Source organism: Primulina tabacum, chromosome 15 (assembly GCF_025594145.1).
Source record: "Primulina tabacum isolate GXHZ01 chromosome 15, ASM2559414v2, whole genome shotgun sequence".
NCBI classification, from domain to species: domain Eukaryota; kingdom Viridiplantae; phylum Streptophyta; class Magnoliopsida; order Lamiales; family Gesneriaceae; genus Primulina; species Primulina tabacum.
The window spans coordinates 31,245,763-31,262,822 of NC_134564.1; the positions used below are offsets into that span (position 1 = coordinate 31,245,763).

At 34.1% G+C, this 17,060-nt stretch overlaps 2 protein-coding genes across 2 annotated transcripts; both read right to left on the minus strand.

Annotated features, from left to right (window-relative positions):
* Window positions 1-1,134: 1,134 nt before the first annotated feature.
* LOC142526082 (DEAD-box ATP-dependent RNA helicase 8) lies at window positions 1,135-5,737 on the minus strand. Its single transcript, XM_075630351.1, has 10 exons — window positions 5,625-5,737; window positions 5,497-5,557; window positions 4,200-4,434; window positions 3,536-3,774; window positions 2,680-2,931; window positions 2,393-2,573; window positions 2,003-2,091; window positions 1,848-1,921; window positions 1,619-1,737; window positions 1,135-1,508 (listed from the first exon to the last, which is right to left on the minus strand). Exons 1-9 carry the CDS (start codon window positions 5,735-5,737, stop codon window positions 1,659-1,661), a joined length of 1,323 nt encoding a protein of 440 aa, XP_075486466.1. The 3' UTR covers window positions 1,135-1,508; window positions 1,619-1,658.
* Window positions 5,738-8,258: 2,521 nt separating this feature from the next.
* Window positions 8,259-16,758, minus strand: LOC142528129 (DEAD-box ATP-dependent RNA helicase 6-like). Its single transcript, XM_075633213.1, has 10 exons — window positions 16,194-16,758; window positions 12,621-12,681; window positions 11,324-11,558; window positions 10,660-10,898; window positions 9,804-10,055; window positions 9,517-9,697; window positions 9,127-9,215; window positions 8,972-9,045; window positions 8,743-8,861; window positions 8,259-8,632 (listed from the first exon to the last, which is right to left on the minus strand). The coding sequence occupies exons 1-9, from the start codon at window positions 16,460-16,462 to the stop codon at window positions 8,783-8,785; spliced, it is 1,479 nt and encodes a 492-aa protein (XP_075489328.1). The 5' UTR covers window positions 16,463-16,758; the 3' UTR covers window positions 8,259-8,632; window positions 8,743-8,782.
* Between the last annotated feature and the right edge of the window lie 302 nt (window positions 16,759-17,060).

Consider the following 17,060-nt stretch of genomic DNA (forward strand, 5'->3'; position numbering starts at 1 on the left):
CTTAATTACGTTTTAATTTTATTGGTTGTTTTAGAAAACGTTTTATTTTCTTAATATGTGGGAAAATTGATTTTAGTAGTAATCACTAGTGATAGGTTTTTGTAAACGTTTTGGTTTTCTAGTAATTAATATTTTGACATGAGGCACCGCACAAATATTTATACTTGTGCATATTTAATCTTGTCCATTTAGTTATTGAAAGTGAATTTGTGTTACAAAGTTTAATATTCCGCTGCATGTGTTTCAAATGTTATAACATTTGACACAACACTTGATTATGATAAAACACAAATTCATAATCTTACAATACTGTTTTCGTATAAACTCATATCTGTCAAGCAATAACACCTTACAATTATAAATTATTTAAATTAAAGCTTATACACCAATATATACGATCATGGCATCCGAAGCTTGCATTTAATGGAGGGGGGGCAGAGGTTGATGAAGCAACAGAAAAGGCAGGCAATAAATACCCTCCCTTATTATTTTTTCTTCGAATGACTTTATTTTCTTTTATTCTTTCAACTTTGGATTTTGATCACTCTAATTACGGTACCATAGTTGGTTGCGTATGTGACTCGTTCTCCTTCATTTTCTAGACTTTAACCAAGAAATAGCACGAACAAAATCAGGACAAATCAAGAATATATACTTCACATTCGGTATTTTCTTGTTGGGTTCTATCCATGTATGCTCAAACAGAATTTAAATATTAATGTGTGTAAGGATAAAGTAATTTTACATCTAATTCTTAATCAAGATAAATTGTGAGTTAAAAATAAAATATTTTGTGGAGTAAAATAACAAAAGCCAATTTGATCACCTCTAACGCAAGGAGTCAAAGAGAGCAATGACTTTTGTGGGGGGCTAACAAATGAAAGGCTGGCAAACACCTAATGGGTCAGATCGATGGCGCTGTCCAATCAAACGAATTAAATGCCGTGAGATAATAAATATTCAATGTATTTCTTGCCGTAAAAAAACACCACCACTACCATTGGTAAAAAACACCACCAACCACTACCATCGTATTTTTTTACATTGGGTATATCGTATTTGTTTAGTTTGCTTCGACCATTTCTTCAACCCATTTGATTTATATTTTTTTACTTGAAAATGTGATCATAACACACACAAATAACCATTTTATTAAACTTCTATCGGCATAGATAAAGGACAGGGATTTTTCATCATTGATGGGAGCGTGCAATTGAAATTAAACGAGCATGAAATTGGAAGGTTAGTACACTTAACGGGATGATGGGCTGAGTTTAACCACAACCAAGCATAAACAAATAAAAGGACTCGATTCACAGAAGTGAACACGTTGGCCTAGTGACCACAACAGTTTAACCTTCGATATACAGTATTTCGAATCATTACGGGTTAAATGGTTGTGCGACGTCCAATATCTTGAAAATTCTTGTATCGTTTGCCTCACAAATCAAATAGTAAGTGTTTCATGACCAAGAGCATGTAATTTCCTTGTGAATGGCTACTGGTTTCTGCCATAAAAAAGATGACGTAGATGGTAAATCAACGGTCTAGGAGGGATGCACAATCATAAAATGATGTACATACCAAAAATATAATATCCATGCGATCTATAACTCACCGGTGTTTTCGATCAACTGGTAAATAGCAGCCACCAGAGATCATTGGCAATATATAGCTTGATCAATATGTGGTGGGATCTGCTTAATCTCCGTCCCTAGTTCTTGTTCCATCCTATACCTGAAAGATGTGAGACGCGTGGTAATAAAAGAAAAATCTCAAGAAATTCACAACCCAATAACTCTATTCCATATCAGTGACCATCAAAAAACAAGGAAGTAAAATCTTACAAATTGAACCGATCCTCGAAGGTAATCAGATTGACAGCTAACCCAAGGTGTCCGAACCTTCCAGATCGACCAACCTATATGTAACATAAACAATTTATGAGGAAACAATTCGACAAGTATGAAAAGTGAACTGGCCAACAACCCAAGCACCATACCCTGTGTAAATATGTCTCCGAGTTTTTGGGAAAATCAAAATTTATAACAACATTGACAGCTTGAATATCTATCCCTCTTGTGAATAAATCTGCAATTTGACACAGGAAAAAAATGAAAATTAAGTAATATACAGAGACACACACACACCCAGGACATCAGATAGAGTAACTAACAAGAGAGATCAAAACAGAATCGGGTGAGATTAGAATCAGAACCTCACAACATAAGTTGCACTGTTTCCCTACTGCTAGTACAAAGTCATAAGCAAGTGCCATGGTATTTCCCTAGGATGGAGTTAAAGGAATAATGCAATCTTATGGAAAGAAAAATACTTTAAACTGTGGAGAACAATAGAAAATGGGTTCAAGAAATCCTACTGCAGCACGTACCGGTGCATACAAGGTTTCTACAGGCACCATTGCGGAAATCATGAAATACTCTGTTGCGATGATCTTGAAGCATCTTAGCGTGAATATAGAAACACGAAAAACCGAGTTCTGTTATTTTCTTGGCCAGAAGTTCTACTCGATGCACGGAATTGCAGAAAATGATAGACTGGTTTATTTGAAGCTGCATCACAAAGACAACAGATTTGACAGTCAGAACAAATTCATCACAGATGGCAATACATATGCAATATATATTCACTAAAATATAAGCTAACAGGAATTTGAACCTTCGAAAATAATGTATTGAGGCAGTGAACTTTTTGTCTTTCTTCCACAAAAGCATAATACTGAGTTATACCCTTGAGGGTGAGCTCATCCATCAGGTTGATGACGTAGGGCTTTTTCAGGTACCTATCTTTGAAATCTTTTACAGTAACAGGAAATGTCGCAGAAAACATAAGAATCTGACGATTTGCAGGTAAAAAGCTGATTAATTGCTGAACAGAAGGTTGAAACTCCGGTGACAAAAGCTTATCGGCCTGAAATTATTGACATGATGAGGACAAGATTACCTACCGCCCACGTTCTGATATGTCATGACGTTATATACACTTATTTTCTGAGTTCAAACAAGGAAGAACAGACATCACGATAAAAAATATATATTGTGAGATACCATGACCAAAGAAAGACCAACAAAGTCAGGTTAAATCCTCCCACCATAAATGAAGAGAAGTTCTAAAAAAACCAGGTACACCATTGGTCTCACTACACCAATCACAAGTTCTTTAAAGAGCGCTGACAAAAGTTGGAGAAAAGACAATCGTAACATTGGTTAAATGAGGGATTTTTTGAATTGATATCATTGTTATTTAGGAGACAAGATGTGTGCCTTATCAAAGAAAAACTTGCCAAACATGATATTTTTATAACCTACATGATTGAGGTGAAGTTTAATACAATATTACATAGCAATAAAAATATATTTTAGAAACAATTAGGATTTAGAATTAGGAGGGATTGTCTCAAAATCCAGGGTGAGAATGATATCAGCATATTATGCTTATCCACGTCTTTTGTGTTCCTCCATTATCAAGTAACATAATAAAAAACTTGTGGGCAACATTAATAGATTATACACACCTCATCCATTGCAAGCATAGAGCAATCTTTCAATACACAAATACCCTTTTTTGCAAGATCAAGAACTCTCCCAGGTGTCCCAACAAGTAAATGAACTGGCTGATAAAGTCGCATTATGTCATCTTTCAAGCTTGTTCCACCAGTAGTAACCATGACTTCAATTTTTAAGTGCTTCCCAAGTTCTTTGCAAACTTGGGATGTTTGGAGAGCAAGTTCTCTAGTAGGCACAAGAATAACAACTGCATCGAAACACGAAGACAGACAAGAAAGGTACAAATTTGATCAATGCACGAAAATATCTCAATCAGATATTTGAGAATCATATGATACCAAATTAATTAAGAAAATGTGTTCGCTAAGCTTAAATGATGGATCAAGACTCAAGCAATAACATAATTATCATACTAAACATAATCTTCCTAAGATCTTTAATAAATCATTATTAAATGCAGTAACACAATGATATAAGGTAGTAGACTAGTTATCAGAAGGAAAAAATGACTGCTACCACCACATATTTGTCTTTACCTCAAATAGTCAGATTCAGTTCTCACAAATTATCAGGTTTTAGCTCATATAAACCTAACAAACATCATACTATAAACTAGGACTCAAGAGAAAGTGTGAAGATGAAAATATTATTGGTCCTAAATGGATATTAAACCTTGAATAGCATTTTTATCTTGATCAATTTTTTCCAAAGCAGGAATGCAGAAGGCAGCAGTTTTCCCAGTTCCATTTTTGGCCCTCGCCAATATATCGCTTCCAGTGAGAGCAATTGGAATACTCTCCTCCTGAATGGGAGATGGCCTCTCAAAGCCCTTCTCATATATTCCCATGAGAAGCTCACGCTTTAAGAAGTAGTCTTCAAATTCATTTCCTTTTGTAGCCGTTACATCCTAAAAGACAAGTAAAATAGCATTCAGGAGCGAATTATACATATATAGATGCATGCAGGAAAATGACAAATTATAGATGAATATGACACAAACGAGTTTCCACAAAATAATGCTACTAAAGCGTAACATAACAAGAAAAAATGATAGAACTTTTGATGCATGCAGCAAAATGATAAATTATAGATGAATATGACGCAAATGAGTTTCCACAAAATACTGCCACCAAAGCCTAACATAACAAGAAACCATCGATAAAACTTTTGAACAGCACAATACAGATTTCGGAATGTTACTATAAGTGGTAAAGTCGTATCTACTTAAGAGACCATCCAAGATTCAGAGCATTTGAAGCGCAGATTACAGAGTATCCAGTTGAAGTGAAAGGGCGAACAAGGATGAGAGTAAATTCAAGTGGCAAGGTAGCCATTTATGAAACTAGGGCAATCCTGTTTGAGTCCAAGCAACATATAAAAGGTGATAAGGTTCCATCAATGACAAATTAGATTCAGAGGACAACTTATTTGGTAGTACATTAGAAAATATCTCTGGCTAAGTTTTCTGGCAAGCTTGTGTTGGTTTTGAAAAAATGAATTTTCCTTCAATATCTTTTGCGGCGTTTTCTCAAGGTAATGAGTGCTGCAAGCCACCAGAATCCGATATATCAAATGAAATTACAACTTCCACAACCATTAAAAAAAGCTACGTCATTAAAATTCAAATGACAATCAATTCATCTGTCGAAGGTAATAAATATATATCCCTCTAATAGCTTAGCCAGATACACTTATACACCTTAATGGGCGATGTTTGATCCACTTATTGATTGAAATCATTAAGGAACTTTATCGGAGCATGTAAAATTGTTTTTAAAAAATGGCGTCTAAAAAGAGTGGATATTATTCAGCTGAAACATATCAGGTTTTCACAAAACATAACAAACAAGACAATCATTATCACAGGGAACTTGGGACCTTAGGTAGTAGGAACAATCTAACAACGTTTAATATACAAAAAAAATTAAAGAAATTGACAGGGCAGCACGCACGCATGTTGGAATCTAACCTCGGTTTTAAAACGGGTGTCCTGAGGTGGTATCTTTAACTGGGCCTTCCAATCTTGTGAACTGGTCAAGAAGAAACATAAAAATGACCAATATTTATATGGATATAGAAAATCATGAATAACAGTACAAGTTGGGGAGAAAAAAAGGGATGAATACTAAAACTTTCACAACGCCCATATGAGGCATTTTCACATCCACTGGAGTAAAGGAAAAAGGTAAAACATTTACTTTACCCTGCATTTGGTTATAACAGAGTAGATCTCTGTAGGATTTGACACTAAATTCTGACGATTCGAGGAGAGTGTAACTAAATAAAAAAGAAAACTGAAGTAATATCATGAATAAAATGAATCATCTCTTCATGTTCAAGCCCAAGTTAAGGTTATCTTATAGGACTATCAAAAAAAAGAGGGGAAAAACGTGAACACGACCTCTATACTACTAAACAAGAGAGGTCTCGCTGGTAACAAACTGGAACCATGCAACCAAATTTCAGGCCCATAAGTGAACACGAAAATTGAAGTTATTTCATTAAAATTATATATCATCCCATTGGCCTTTTGAACCCACTAGAACACCAATTGCTACTGTACTTACAGTTTGTTGGATACTCATCTCAAGCCAATAAACTATAGGGCTTAACAAAATTTCAAAGCTTATTCAATTTGTTTAAGAGGGTGTTTTGCTGAACTTGTAAACTAAAAAAACTATTTATACGTTGTTTTAGAGCTTATAAGCTTTCATAATTTGTTAGGTAAAAAAATTGAAAAACAGCTTACAAGTTGTCAAAATAAGTTGTTTGATAGCTTATTAGTTGTTTTAAAAACCCTTGGGATACCCACCTTTTTTCAAAAAGATCTTATTTTAATATTTCACTTTTCCAAAATATCCTTGTATATCTTCTTTAATTCCCGCTTCGTCCTCCTCGGATTTTGACAAATTATTAACCTAACATATTACAACCTTCCCTTCCTCACTAAGTATTCTTCTCTTCTGAGAACCACTTCGCCAAATCGTCCCTCCGTCTCATCATCTGTCGCTGTGAGTCCTCATCCTTGTTAAAAGTGTGAATTTTACTGGCTCTGTCGCTAAATAATTGTGTCTATTCTCATCAAATCTGTTTATCGTTTTTTTTAATCTCCAGATAGTTTGGTAAGAGATTTTAGTTTAATTATTGTTTTATTTAATCATTGGTGATTGTGTTCTTTTACAATAATTTTTTGTTATTTTGATGTTTGATAATTTACGATTCTCAGCTTAAAAGCCCATCTTCTTGTGTTATTCATTTTTTGGAATTGATTATCTTTCTGTAGAATGACTTGTAGTTGTACTATATTTGCTTTAAATTTTTTAAGTGATCAGCGTCACTTTGTTTTTTATGCTAATTCCAAGATATGCAAATATTGAAAAGAGTGTTAAGGTTTTATTGAGTAAATTATTAACTACAATTTTTTTTTTATCAACATTTTACTTGCACACATTAAAAATAATATTATTTTTTCCCACGAGTTGACCAGTAAATATGAATTTCATCCCACAAGGGAAATGTAAATCTATGAGAAAATAATGATTTTTTTTTTGGTAACTTGTGCTCGATATAGATAATAGGCTAACGTTTTGTTGCTTTCTTAATTACGTTTTAATTTTATTGGTTGTTTTAGAAAACGTTTTATTTTCTTAATACGTGGGAAAATTGATTTTAGTAGTAATCACTAGTGATAGGTTTTTGTAAACGTTTTGGTTTTCTAGTAATTAATATTTTGACATGAGGCACCGCACAAATATTTATACTTGTGCATATTTAATCTTGTCCATTTAGTTATTGAAAGTGAATTTGTGTTACAAAGTTTAATATTCCGCTGCATGTGTTTCAAATGTTATAACATTTGACACAACACTTGATTATGATAAAACACAAATTCATAATCTTACAATACTGTTTTCGTATAAACTCATATCTGTCAAGCAATAACACCTTACAATTATAAATTATTTAAATTAAAGCTTATACACCAATATATACGATCATGGCATCCGAAGCTTGCATTTAATGGAGGGGGGGCAGAGGTTGATGAAGCAACAGAAAAGGCAGGCAATAAATACCCTCCCTTATTATTTTTTCTTCGAATGACTTTATTTTCTTTTATTCTTTCAACTTTGGATTTTGATCACTCTAATTACGGTACCATAGTTGGTTGCGTATGTGACTCGTTCTCCTTCATTTTCTAGACTTTAACCAAGAAATAGCACGAACAAAATCAGGACAAATCAAGAATATATACTTCACATTCGGTATTTTCTTGTTGGGTTCTATCCATGTATGCTCAAACAGAATTTAAATATTAATGTGTGTAAGGATAAAGTAATTTTACATCTAATTCTTAATCAAGATAAATTGTGAGTTAAAAATAAAATATTTTGTGGAGTAAAATAACAAAAGCCAATTTGATCACCTCTAACGCAAGGAGTCAAAGAGAGCAATGACTTTTGTGGGGGGCTAACAAATGAAAGGCTGGCAAACACCTAATGGGTCAGATCGATGGCGCTGTCCAATCAAACGAATTAAATGCCGTGAGATAATAAATATTCAATGTATTTCTTGCCGTAAAAAAACACCACCACTACCATTGGTAAAAAACACCACCAACCACTACCATCGTATTTTTTTACATTGGGTATATCGTATTTGTTTAGTTTGCTTCGACCATTTCTTCAACCCATTTGATTTATATTTTTTTACTTGAAAATGTGATCATAACACACACAAATAACCATTTTATTAAACTTCTATCGGCATAGATAAAGGACAGGGATTTTTCATCATTGATGGGAGCGTGCAATTGAAATTAAACGAGCATGAAATTGGAAGGTTAGTACACTTAACGGGATGATGGGCTGAGTTTAACCACAACCAAGCATAAACAAATAAAAGGACTCGATTCACAGAAGTGAACACGTTGGCCTAGTGACCACAACAGTTTAACCTTCGATATACAGTATTTCGAATCATTACGGGTTAAATGGTTGTGCGACGTCCAATATCTTGAAAATTCTTGTATCGTTTGCCTCACAAATCAAATAGTAAGTGTTTCATGACCAAGAGCATGTAATTTCCTTGTGAATGGCTACTGGTTTCTGCCATAAAAAAGATGACGTAGATGGTAAATCAACGGTCTAGGAGGGATGCACAATCATAAAATGATGTACATACCAAAAATATAATATCCATGCGATCTATAACTCACCGGTGTTTTCGATCAACTGGTAAATAGCAGCCACCAGAGATCATTGGCAATATATAGCTTGATCAATATGTGGTGGGATCTGCTTAATCTCCGTCCCTAGTTCTTGTTCCATCCTATACCTGAAAGATGTGAGACGCGTGGTAATAAAAGAAAAATCTCAAGAAATTCACAACCCAATAACTCTATTCCATATCAGTGACCATCAAAAAACAAGGAAGTAAAATCTTACAAATTGAACCGATCCTCGAAGGTAATCAGATTGACAGCTAACCCAAGGTGTCCGAACCTTCCAGATCGACCAACCTATATGTAACATAAACAATTTATGAGGAAACAATTCGACAAGTATGAAAAGTGAACTGGCCAACAACCCAAGCACCATACCCTGTGTAAATATGTCTCCGAGTTTTTGGGAAAATCAAAATTTATAACAACATTGACAGCTTGAATATCTATCCCTCTTGTGAATAAATCTGCAATTTGACACAGGAAAAAAATGAAAATTAAGTAATATACAGAGACACACACACACCCAGGACATCAGATAGAGTAACTAACAAGAGAGATCAAAACAGAATCGGGTGAGATTAGAATCAGAACCTCACAACATAAGTTGCACTGTTTCCCTACTGCTAGTACAAAGTCATAAGCAAGTGCCATGGTATTTCCCTAGGATGGAGTTAAAGGAATAATGCAATCTTATGGAAAGAAAAATACTTTAAACTGTGGAGAACAATAGAAAATGGGTTCAAGAAATCCTACTGCAGCACGTACCGGTGCATACAAGGTTTCTACAGGCACCATTGCGGAAATCATGAAATACTCTGTTGCGATGATCTTGAAGCATCTTAGCGTGAATATAGAAACACGAAAAACCGAGTTCTGTTATTTTCTTGGCCAGAAGTTCTACTCGATGCACGGAATTGCAGAAAATGATAGACTGGTTTATTTGAAGCTGCATCACAAAGACAACAGATTTGACAGTCAGAACAAATTCATCACAGATGGCAATACATATGCAATATATATTCACTAAAATATAAGCTAACAGGAATTTGAACCTTCGAAAATAATGTATTGAGGCAGTGAACTTTTTGTCTTTCTTCCACAAAAGCATAATACTGAGTTATACCCTTGAGGGTGAGCTCATCCATCAGGTTGATGACGTAGGGCTTTTTCAGGTACCTATCTTTGAAATCTTTTACAGTAACAGGAAATGTCGCAGAAAACATAAGAATCTGACGATTTGCAGGTAAAAAGCTGATTAATTGCTGAACAGAAGGTTGAAACTCCGGTGACAAAAGCTTATCGGCCTGAAATTATTGACATGATGAGGACAAGATTACCTACCGCCCACGTTCTGATATGTCATGACGTTATATACACTTATTTTCTGAGTTCAAACAAGGAAGAACAGACATCACGATAAAAAATATATATTGTGAGATACCATGACCAAAGAAAGACCAACAAAGTCAGGTTAAATCCTCCCACCATAAATGAAGAGAAGTTCTAAAAAAACCAGGTACACCATTGGTCTCACTACACCAATCACAAGTTCTTTAAAGAGCGCTGACAAAAGTTGGAGAAAAGACAATCGTAACATTGGTTAAATGAGGGATTTTTTGAATTGATATCATTGTTATTTAGGAGACAAGATGTGTGCCTTATCAAAGAAAAACTTGCCAAACATGATATTTTTATAACCTACATGATTGAGGTGAAGTTTAATACAATATTACATAGCAATAAAAATATATTTTAGAAACAATTAGGATTTAGAATTAGGAGGGATTGTCTCAAAATCCAGGGTGAGAATGATATCAGCATATTATGCTTATCCACGTCTTTTGTGTTCCTCCATTATCAAGTAACATAATAAAAAACTTGTGGGCAACATTAATAGATTATACACACCTCATCCATTGCAAGCATAGAGCAATCTTTCAATACACAAATACCCTTTTTTGCAAGATCAAGAACTCTCCCAGGTGTCCCAACAAGTAAATGAACTGGCTGATAAAGTCGCATTATGTCATCTTTCAAGCTTGTTCCACCAGTAGTAACCATGACTTCAATTTTTAAGTGCTTCCCAAGTTCTTTGCAAACTTGGGATGTTTGGAGAGCAAGTTCTCTAGTAGGCACAAGAATAACAACTGCATCGAAACACGAAGACAGACAAGAAAGGTACAAATTTGATCAATGCACGAAAATATCTCAATCAGATATTTGAGAATCATATGATACCAAATTAATTAAGAAAATGTGTTCGCTAAGCTTAAATGATGGATCAAGACTCAAGCAATAACATAATTATCATACTAAACATAATCTTCCTAAGATCTTTAATAAATCATTATTAAATGCAGTAACACAATGATATAAGGTAGTAGACTAGTTATCAGAAGGAAAAAATGACTGCTACCACCACATATTTGTCTTTACCTCAAATAGTCAGATTCAGTTCTCACAAATTATCAGGTTTTAGCTCATATAAACCTAACAAACATCATACTATAAACTAGGACTCAAGAGAAAGTGTGAAGATGAAAATATTATTGGTCCTAAATGGATATTAAACCTTGAATAGCATTTTTATCTTGATCAATTTTTTCCAAAGCAGGAATGCAGAAGGCAGCAGTTTTCCCAGTTCCATTTTTGGCCCTCGCCAATATATCGCTTCCAGTGAGAGCAATTGGAATACTCTCCTCCTGAATGGGAGATGGCCTCTCAAAGCCCTTCTCATATATTCCCATGAGAAGCTCACGCTTTAAGAAGTAGTCTTCAAATTCATTTCCTTTTGTAGCCGTTACATCCTAAAAGACAAGTAAAATAGCATTCAGGAGCGAATTATACATATATAGATGCATGCAGGAAAATGACAAATTATAGATGAATATGACACAAACGAGTTTCCACAAAATAATGCTACTAAAGCGTAACATAACAAGAAAAAATGATAGAACTTTTGATGCATGCAGCAAAATGATAAATTATAGATGAATATGACGCAAATGAGTTTCCACAAAATACTGCCACCAAAGCCTAACATAACAAGAAACCATCGATAAAACTTTTGAACAGCACAATACAGATTTCGGAATGTTACTATAAGTGGTAAAGTCGTATCTACTTAAGAGACCATCCAAGATTCAGAGCATTTGAAGCGCAGATTACAGAGTATCCAGTTGAAGTGAAAGGGCGAACAAGGATGAGAGTAAATTCAAGTGGCAAGGTAGCCATTTATGAAACTAGGGCAATCCTGTTTGAGTCCAAGCAACATATAAAAGGTGATAAGGTTCCATCAATGACAAATTAGATTCAGAGGACAACTTATTTGGTAGTACATTAGAAAATATCTCTGGCTAAGTTTTCTGGCAAGCTTGTGTTGGTTTTGAAAAAATGAATTTTCCTTCAATATCTTTTGCGGCGTTTTCTCAAGGTAATGAGTGCTGCAAGCCACCAGAATCCGATATATCAAATGAAATTACAACTTCCACAACCATTAAAAAAAGCTACGTCATTAAAATTCAAATGACAATCAATTCATCTGTCGAAGGTAATAAATATATATCCCTCTAATAGCTTAGCCAGATACACTTATACACCTTAATGGGCGATGTTTGATCCACTTATTGATTGAAATCATTAAGGAACTTTATCGGAGCATGTAAAATTGTTTTTAAAAAATGGCGTCTAAAAAGAGTGGATATTATTCAGCTGAAACATATCAGGTTTTCACAAAACATAACAAACAAGACAATCATTATCACAGGGAACTTGGGACCTTAGGTAGTAGGAACAATCTAACAACGTTTAATATACAAAAAAAATTAAAGAAATTGACAGGGCAGCACGCACGCATGTTGGAATCTAACCTCGGTTTTAAAACGGGTGTCCTGAGGTGGTATCTTTAACTGGGCCTTCCAATCTTGTGAACTGGTCAAGAAGAAACATAAAAATGACCAATATTTATATGGATATAGAAAATCATGAATAACAGTACAAGTTGGGGAGAAAAAAAGGGATGAATACTAAAACTTTCACAACGCCCATATGAGGCATTTTCACATCCACTGGAGTAAAGGAAAAAGGTAAAACATTTACTTTACCCTGCATTTGGTTATAACAGAGTAGATCTCTGTAGGATTTGACACTAAATTCTGACGATTCGAGGAGAGTGTAACTAAATAAAAAAGAAAACTGAAGTAATATCATGAATAAAATGAATCATCTCTTCATGTTCAAGCCCAAGTTAAGGTTATCTTATAGGACTATCAAAAAAAAGAGGGGAAAAACGTGAACACGACCTCTATACTACTAAACAAGAGAGGTCTCGCTGGTAACAAACTGGAACCATGCAACCAAATTTCAGGCCCATAAGTGAACACGAAAATTGAAGTTATTTCATTAAAATTATATATCATCCCATTGGCCTTTTGAACCCACTAGAACACCAATTGCTACTGTACTTACAGTTTGTTGGATACTCATCTCAAGCCAATAAACTATAGGGCTTAACAAAATTTCAAAGCTTATTCAATTTGTTTAAGAGGGTGTTTTGCTGAACTTGTAAACTAAAAAAACTATTTATACGTTGTTTTAGAGCTTATAAGCTTTCATAATTTGTTAGGTAAAAAAATTGAAAAACAGCTTACAAGTTGTCAAAATAAGTTGTTTGATAGCTTATTAGTTGTTTTAAAAACCCTTGGGATACCCACCTTTTTTCAAAAAGATCTTATTTTAATATTTCACTTTTCCAAAATATCCTTGTATATCTTCTTTAATTCCCGCTTCGTCCTCCTCGGATTTTGACAAATTATTAACCTAACATATTACAACCTTCCCTTCCTCACTAAGTATTCTTCTCTTCTGAGAACCACTTCGCCAAATCGTCCCTCCGTCTCATCATCTGTCGCTGTGAGTCCTCATCCTTGTTAAAAGTGTGAATTTTACTGGCTCTGTCGCTAAATAATTGTGTCTATTCTCATCAAATCTGTTTATCGTTTTTTTTAATCTCCAGATAGTTTGGTAAGAGATTTTAGTTTAATTATTGTTTTATTTAATCATTGGTGATTGTGTTCTTTTACAATAATTTTTTGTTATTTTGATGTTTGATAATTTACGATTCTCAGCTTAAAAGCCCATCTTCTTGTGTTATTCATTTTTTGGAATTGATTATCTTTCTGTAGAATGACTTGTAGTTGTACTATATTTGCTTTAAATTTTTTAAGTGATCAGCGTCACTTTGTTTTTTATGCTAATTCCAAGATATGCAAATATTGAAAAGAGTGTTAAGGTTTTATTGAGTAAATTATTAACTACAATTTTTTTTTTATCAACATTTTACTTGCACACATTAAAAATAATATTATTTTTTCCCACGAGTTGACCAGTAAATATGAATTTCATCCCACAAGGGAAATGTAAATCTATGAGAAAATAATGATTTTTTTTTTGGTAACTTGTGCTCGATATAGATAATAGGCTACTGCGAGAAATATTTAATCATTCAGGTGAAACCATTTCAAGATATTTTCATAGGGTTCTGAAAGTTGTTGGGTAAGCTAGCTGATGATATAATTAAACCTCATCCTGAGTTCAATGAAGGCAAAGGATACCATAAGCCTCAACATCAACGATACACACCATTTTTTTATGTGTGTTATATTTATTTTGAATATTATATATTCATGTATTAAAGTTATTTAATATTTGTAATCTACCAAGAGTTTATTTTCTAAATTATTAATAGGATTGCATTGGGGCAATTCATGACACACATGTCAAGGCACGATTACCGATTGATGGCACAGATCTCAAGGCACGATTACCACAAGGCAATGTGATTCCATACATTGAGCGCAAAGGTTTTCCCACGCAAAATATTCTTGCAGTTGTAGATTTTGATATATGTTTTACATTTTTGTGCGCTGGGTGGGAAGGACCTTTTCATGACAATAGAATATTTTGAGAAGCTATTTGTAGGCGGGAACTTAACTTTCCTTACCCAAAAGGAAAGAAGTACTACTTGCTTGATGCTGGATATTCAAATACGACAGGATATACGGGTCCTTATAAAGTTGAAAATATAAGGTATCATGTTGAAGACTTTCGCCGAGCATGTAGGAATTGTGTTGAACAAACATTTGGAGTTTGGAAAGCAAGATGGAATGTTTTGGCCAATATGTCTTATTATCATATTGATACGCAGAGAGAAATTGTGTTGGCAACAATGGCCGTTGACAATTATATAAGAAAGAAAAATGTTTCATACGAGGCATTCCAAATGGCTGAGCATGAAAGTTATCAACCATCTATTGAACGTAATACATCTACTACAAACTCTACGGTGGAAAATGAAGATAACCATGACAATGTATATTGTATGGCAGTGTGCGATTCAATTGGTATGGAAATTGCAATAAGTAAATGTTAATTTTAGTGATAGATTTTTACATTTTTTTAATTAGTTAGTCATGTGTTGGATGTTTGGTTTAAACATTTTTTGTAGATTATTTTTGTGTTATTTTGTTCTTGTGTTATTTATTATTAGAATTGATTGTCTTTTATGTATAATGACTTGTAGTGGTAATATATTTGCTTTAAATTTTTTTAAGTGATCAACATCACTTTGTTGTTTTCGCTAATTCCAATATATACAATTATTGACAAAAGTGTTGAGGTTTTATTGAGTAAATTATTAACTACAATTTTTAAATCAACATTTTACTTGCACACATTAAAATAATATTAATTTTTTCCCCAAAGAACATAGATTTATTTCTGAATATTAAAATTAAAAATTATTTTCAAATATATATGTGTAACTACTTACATTAACTCGTATTATTATACTTTTTTTGGTAATTTTGAAAATAAAAATATCATATAATGTCAAGCTCATTAACATCTTTTAATTTTTTTAAAATAAATTCATCCAAACACTTTACCAACTAATTTTTAAAATAAGACCTCTCATAAAACAGATGTAAGAGCTTATAAAAATAAATTTAGTCAAACACACTCTAAATCAATAACTCGCCTATAGTTCCTGAGAGTCTGACGATCATAACTCACATGAATATTTTTGTCTAAAATACAATGCCTAAACTCCAGCACGTCAAAGAGTTGTCCACATTACCACCCGTAACAGAAACACTGAGACACACCAAAAATAATAAGTTTCAACATGCTACTTCTTGTCAAGAAAAAAGAGGCATTTGGGCAAATTGATACGTCAATACTCAGGACAAACGGCTAGAAATGAGCTAAAACCGATGTGAAAAATCAAATCAGCTTAAACCCTTTGTTTTGGCCCATTGAAAAGCAATTTATCCCCCAAAATAAATTACTTAAAAAATAATTAAAAAAAAAAACTGCACAACTTCAACTGGCGTCTAAGTTGCTAATCATGGCCAAGAATTCCCCGTAGACACAGAAATACTAACCTGGAAGCAACACCCTCTGATTGCACGGTCTTTTCAACTTCCTCAAGGGCCGAATCAACGGGCGGTAGCTGAGTTCTTCGCAGCCATTGCTGTTGCTGAAGGTTCTGCGACACTTGATGGTTTTGAATATTCGGAGCTGGATTCCTCTGCACGTATTGTTGAGTAGGGTTTCTGGGTTGAAAACTAGGGTTTGCTCCAGCATTAAAATTCATTCCGCCTCCTCGGCCGCCGCCCATTCCCGGCGGCGGATATCTCGCTCTCGAACTCATCACCCGAATAGAAATACCAGACCAAAATTCACACTAAAAAACAAACGGCACAGTTTCTACGCGTACGAGTATAACCGAACTAGGGAAATGTAAACTCGAATTCACAGATCGACTCCGCCGCTGATTTTCGAAACAAAGATTTAAGGTCTAAAACAGAGGGAATAAAGAACGCCGTTCAATCGGAAAATTACTGGATGAATTTTGAAAGAGCGAGAGGGCTCCAACGCCGCGGAGTTGACGAAGAGGAGAGACGGAATCAGGGCGTACACAAAATTGCGCGTGCGGAATTGAGCTTACTGTAGTTATTATTAATATTATTAGTAATAGTCGTTTCCACAAAAAAATTTTGCTCATAAATGGGAAAAAAAATTCTTTCAAAACTAATATAAAAAAATGAAAAAAAAAAACCGGGGGAGTTTAGTTCGGAAAAAACTGCTTTATGGTTTATAAATGTAAGTAGAGAAAGTGATCAATTTGCTCAAAAGAAGATATGGACATCATCAAGTCATTGCTCATTCAAGCTTAATGTGGATGCCGCTGTGAACGAGGAGAGTCACAAATTTAGTATTGGTCGAGACAAGCAAGGACGTTTGTTGTT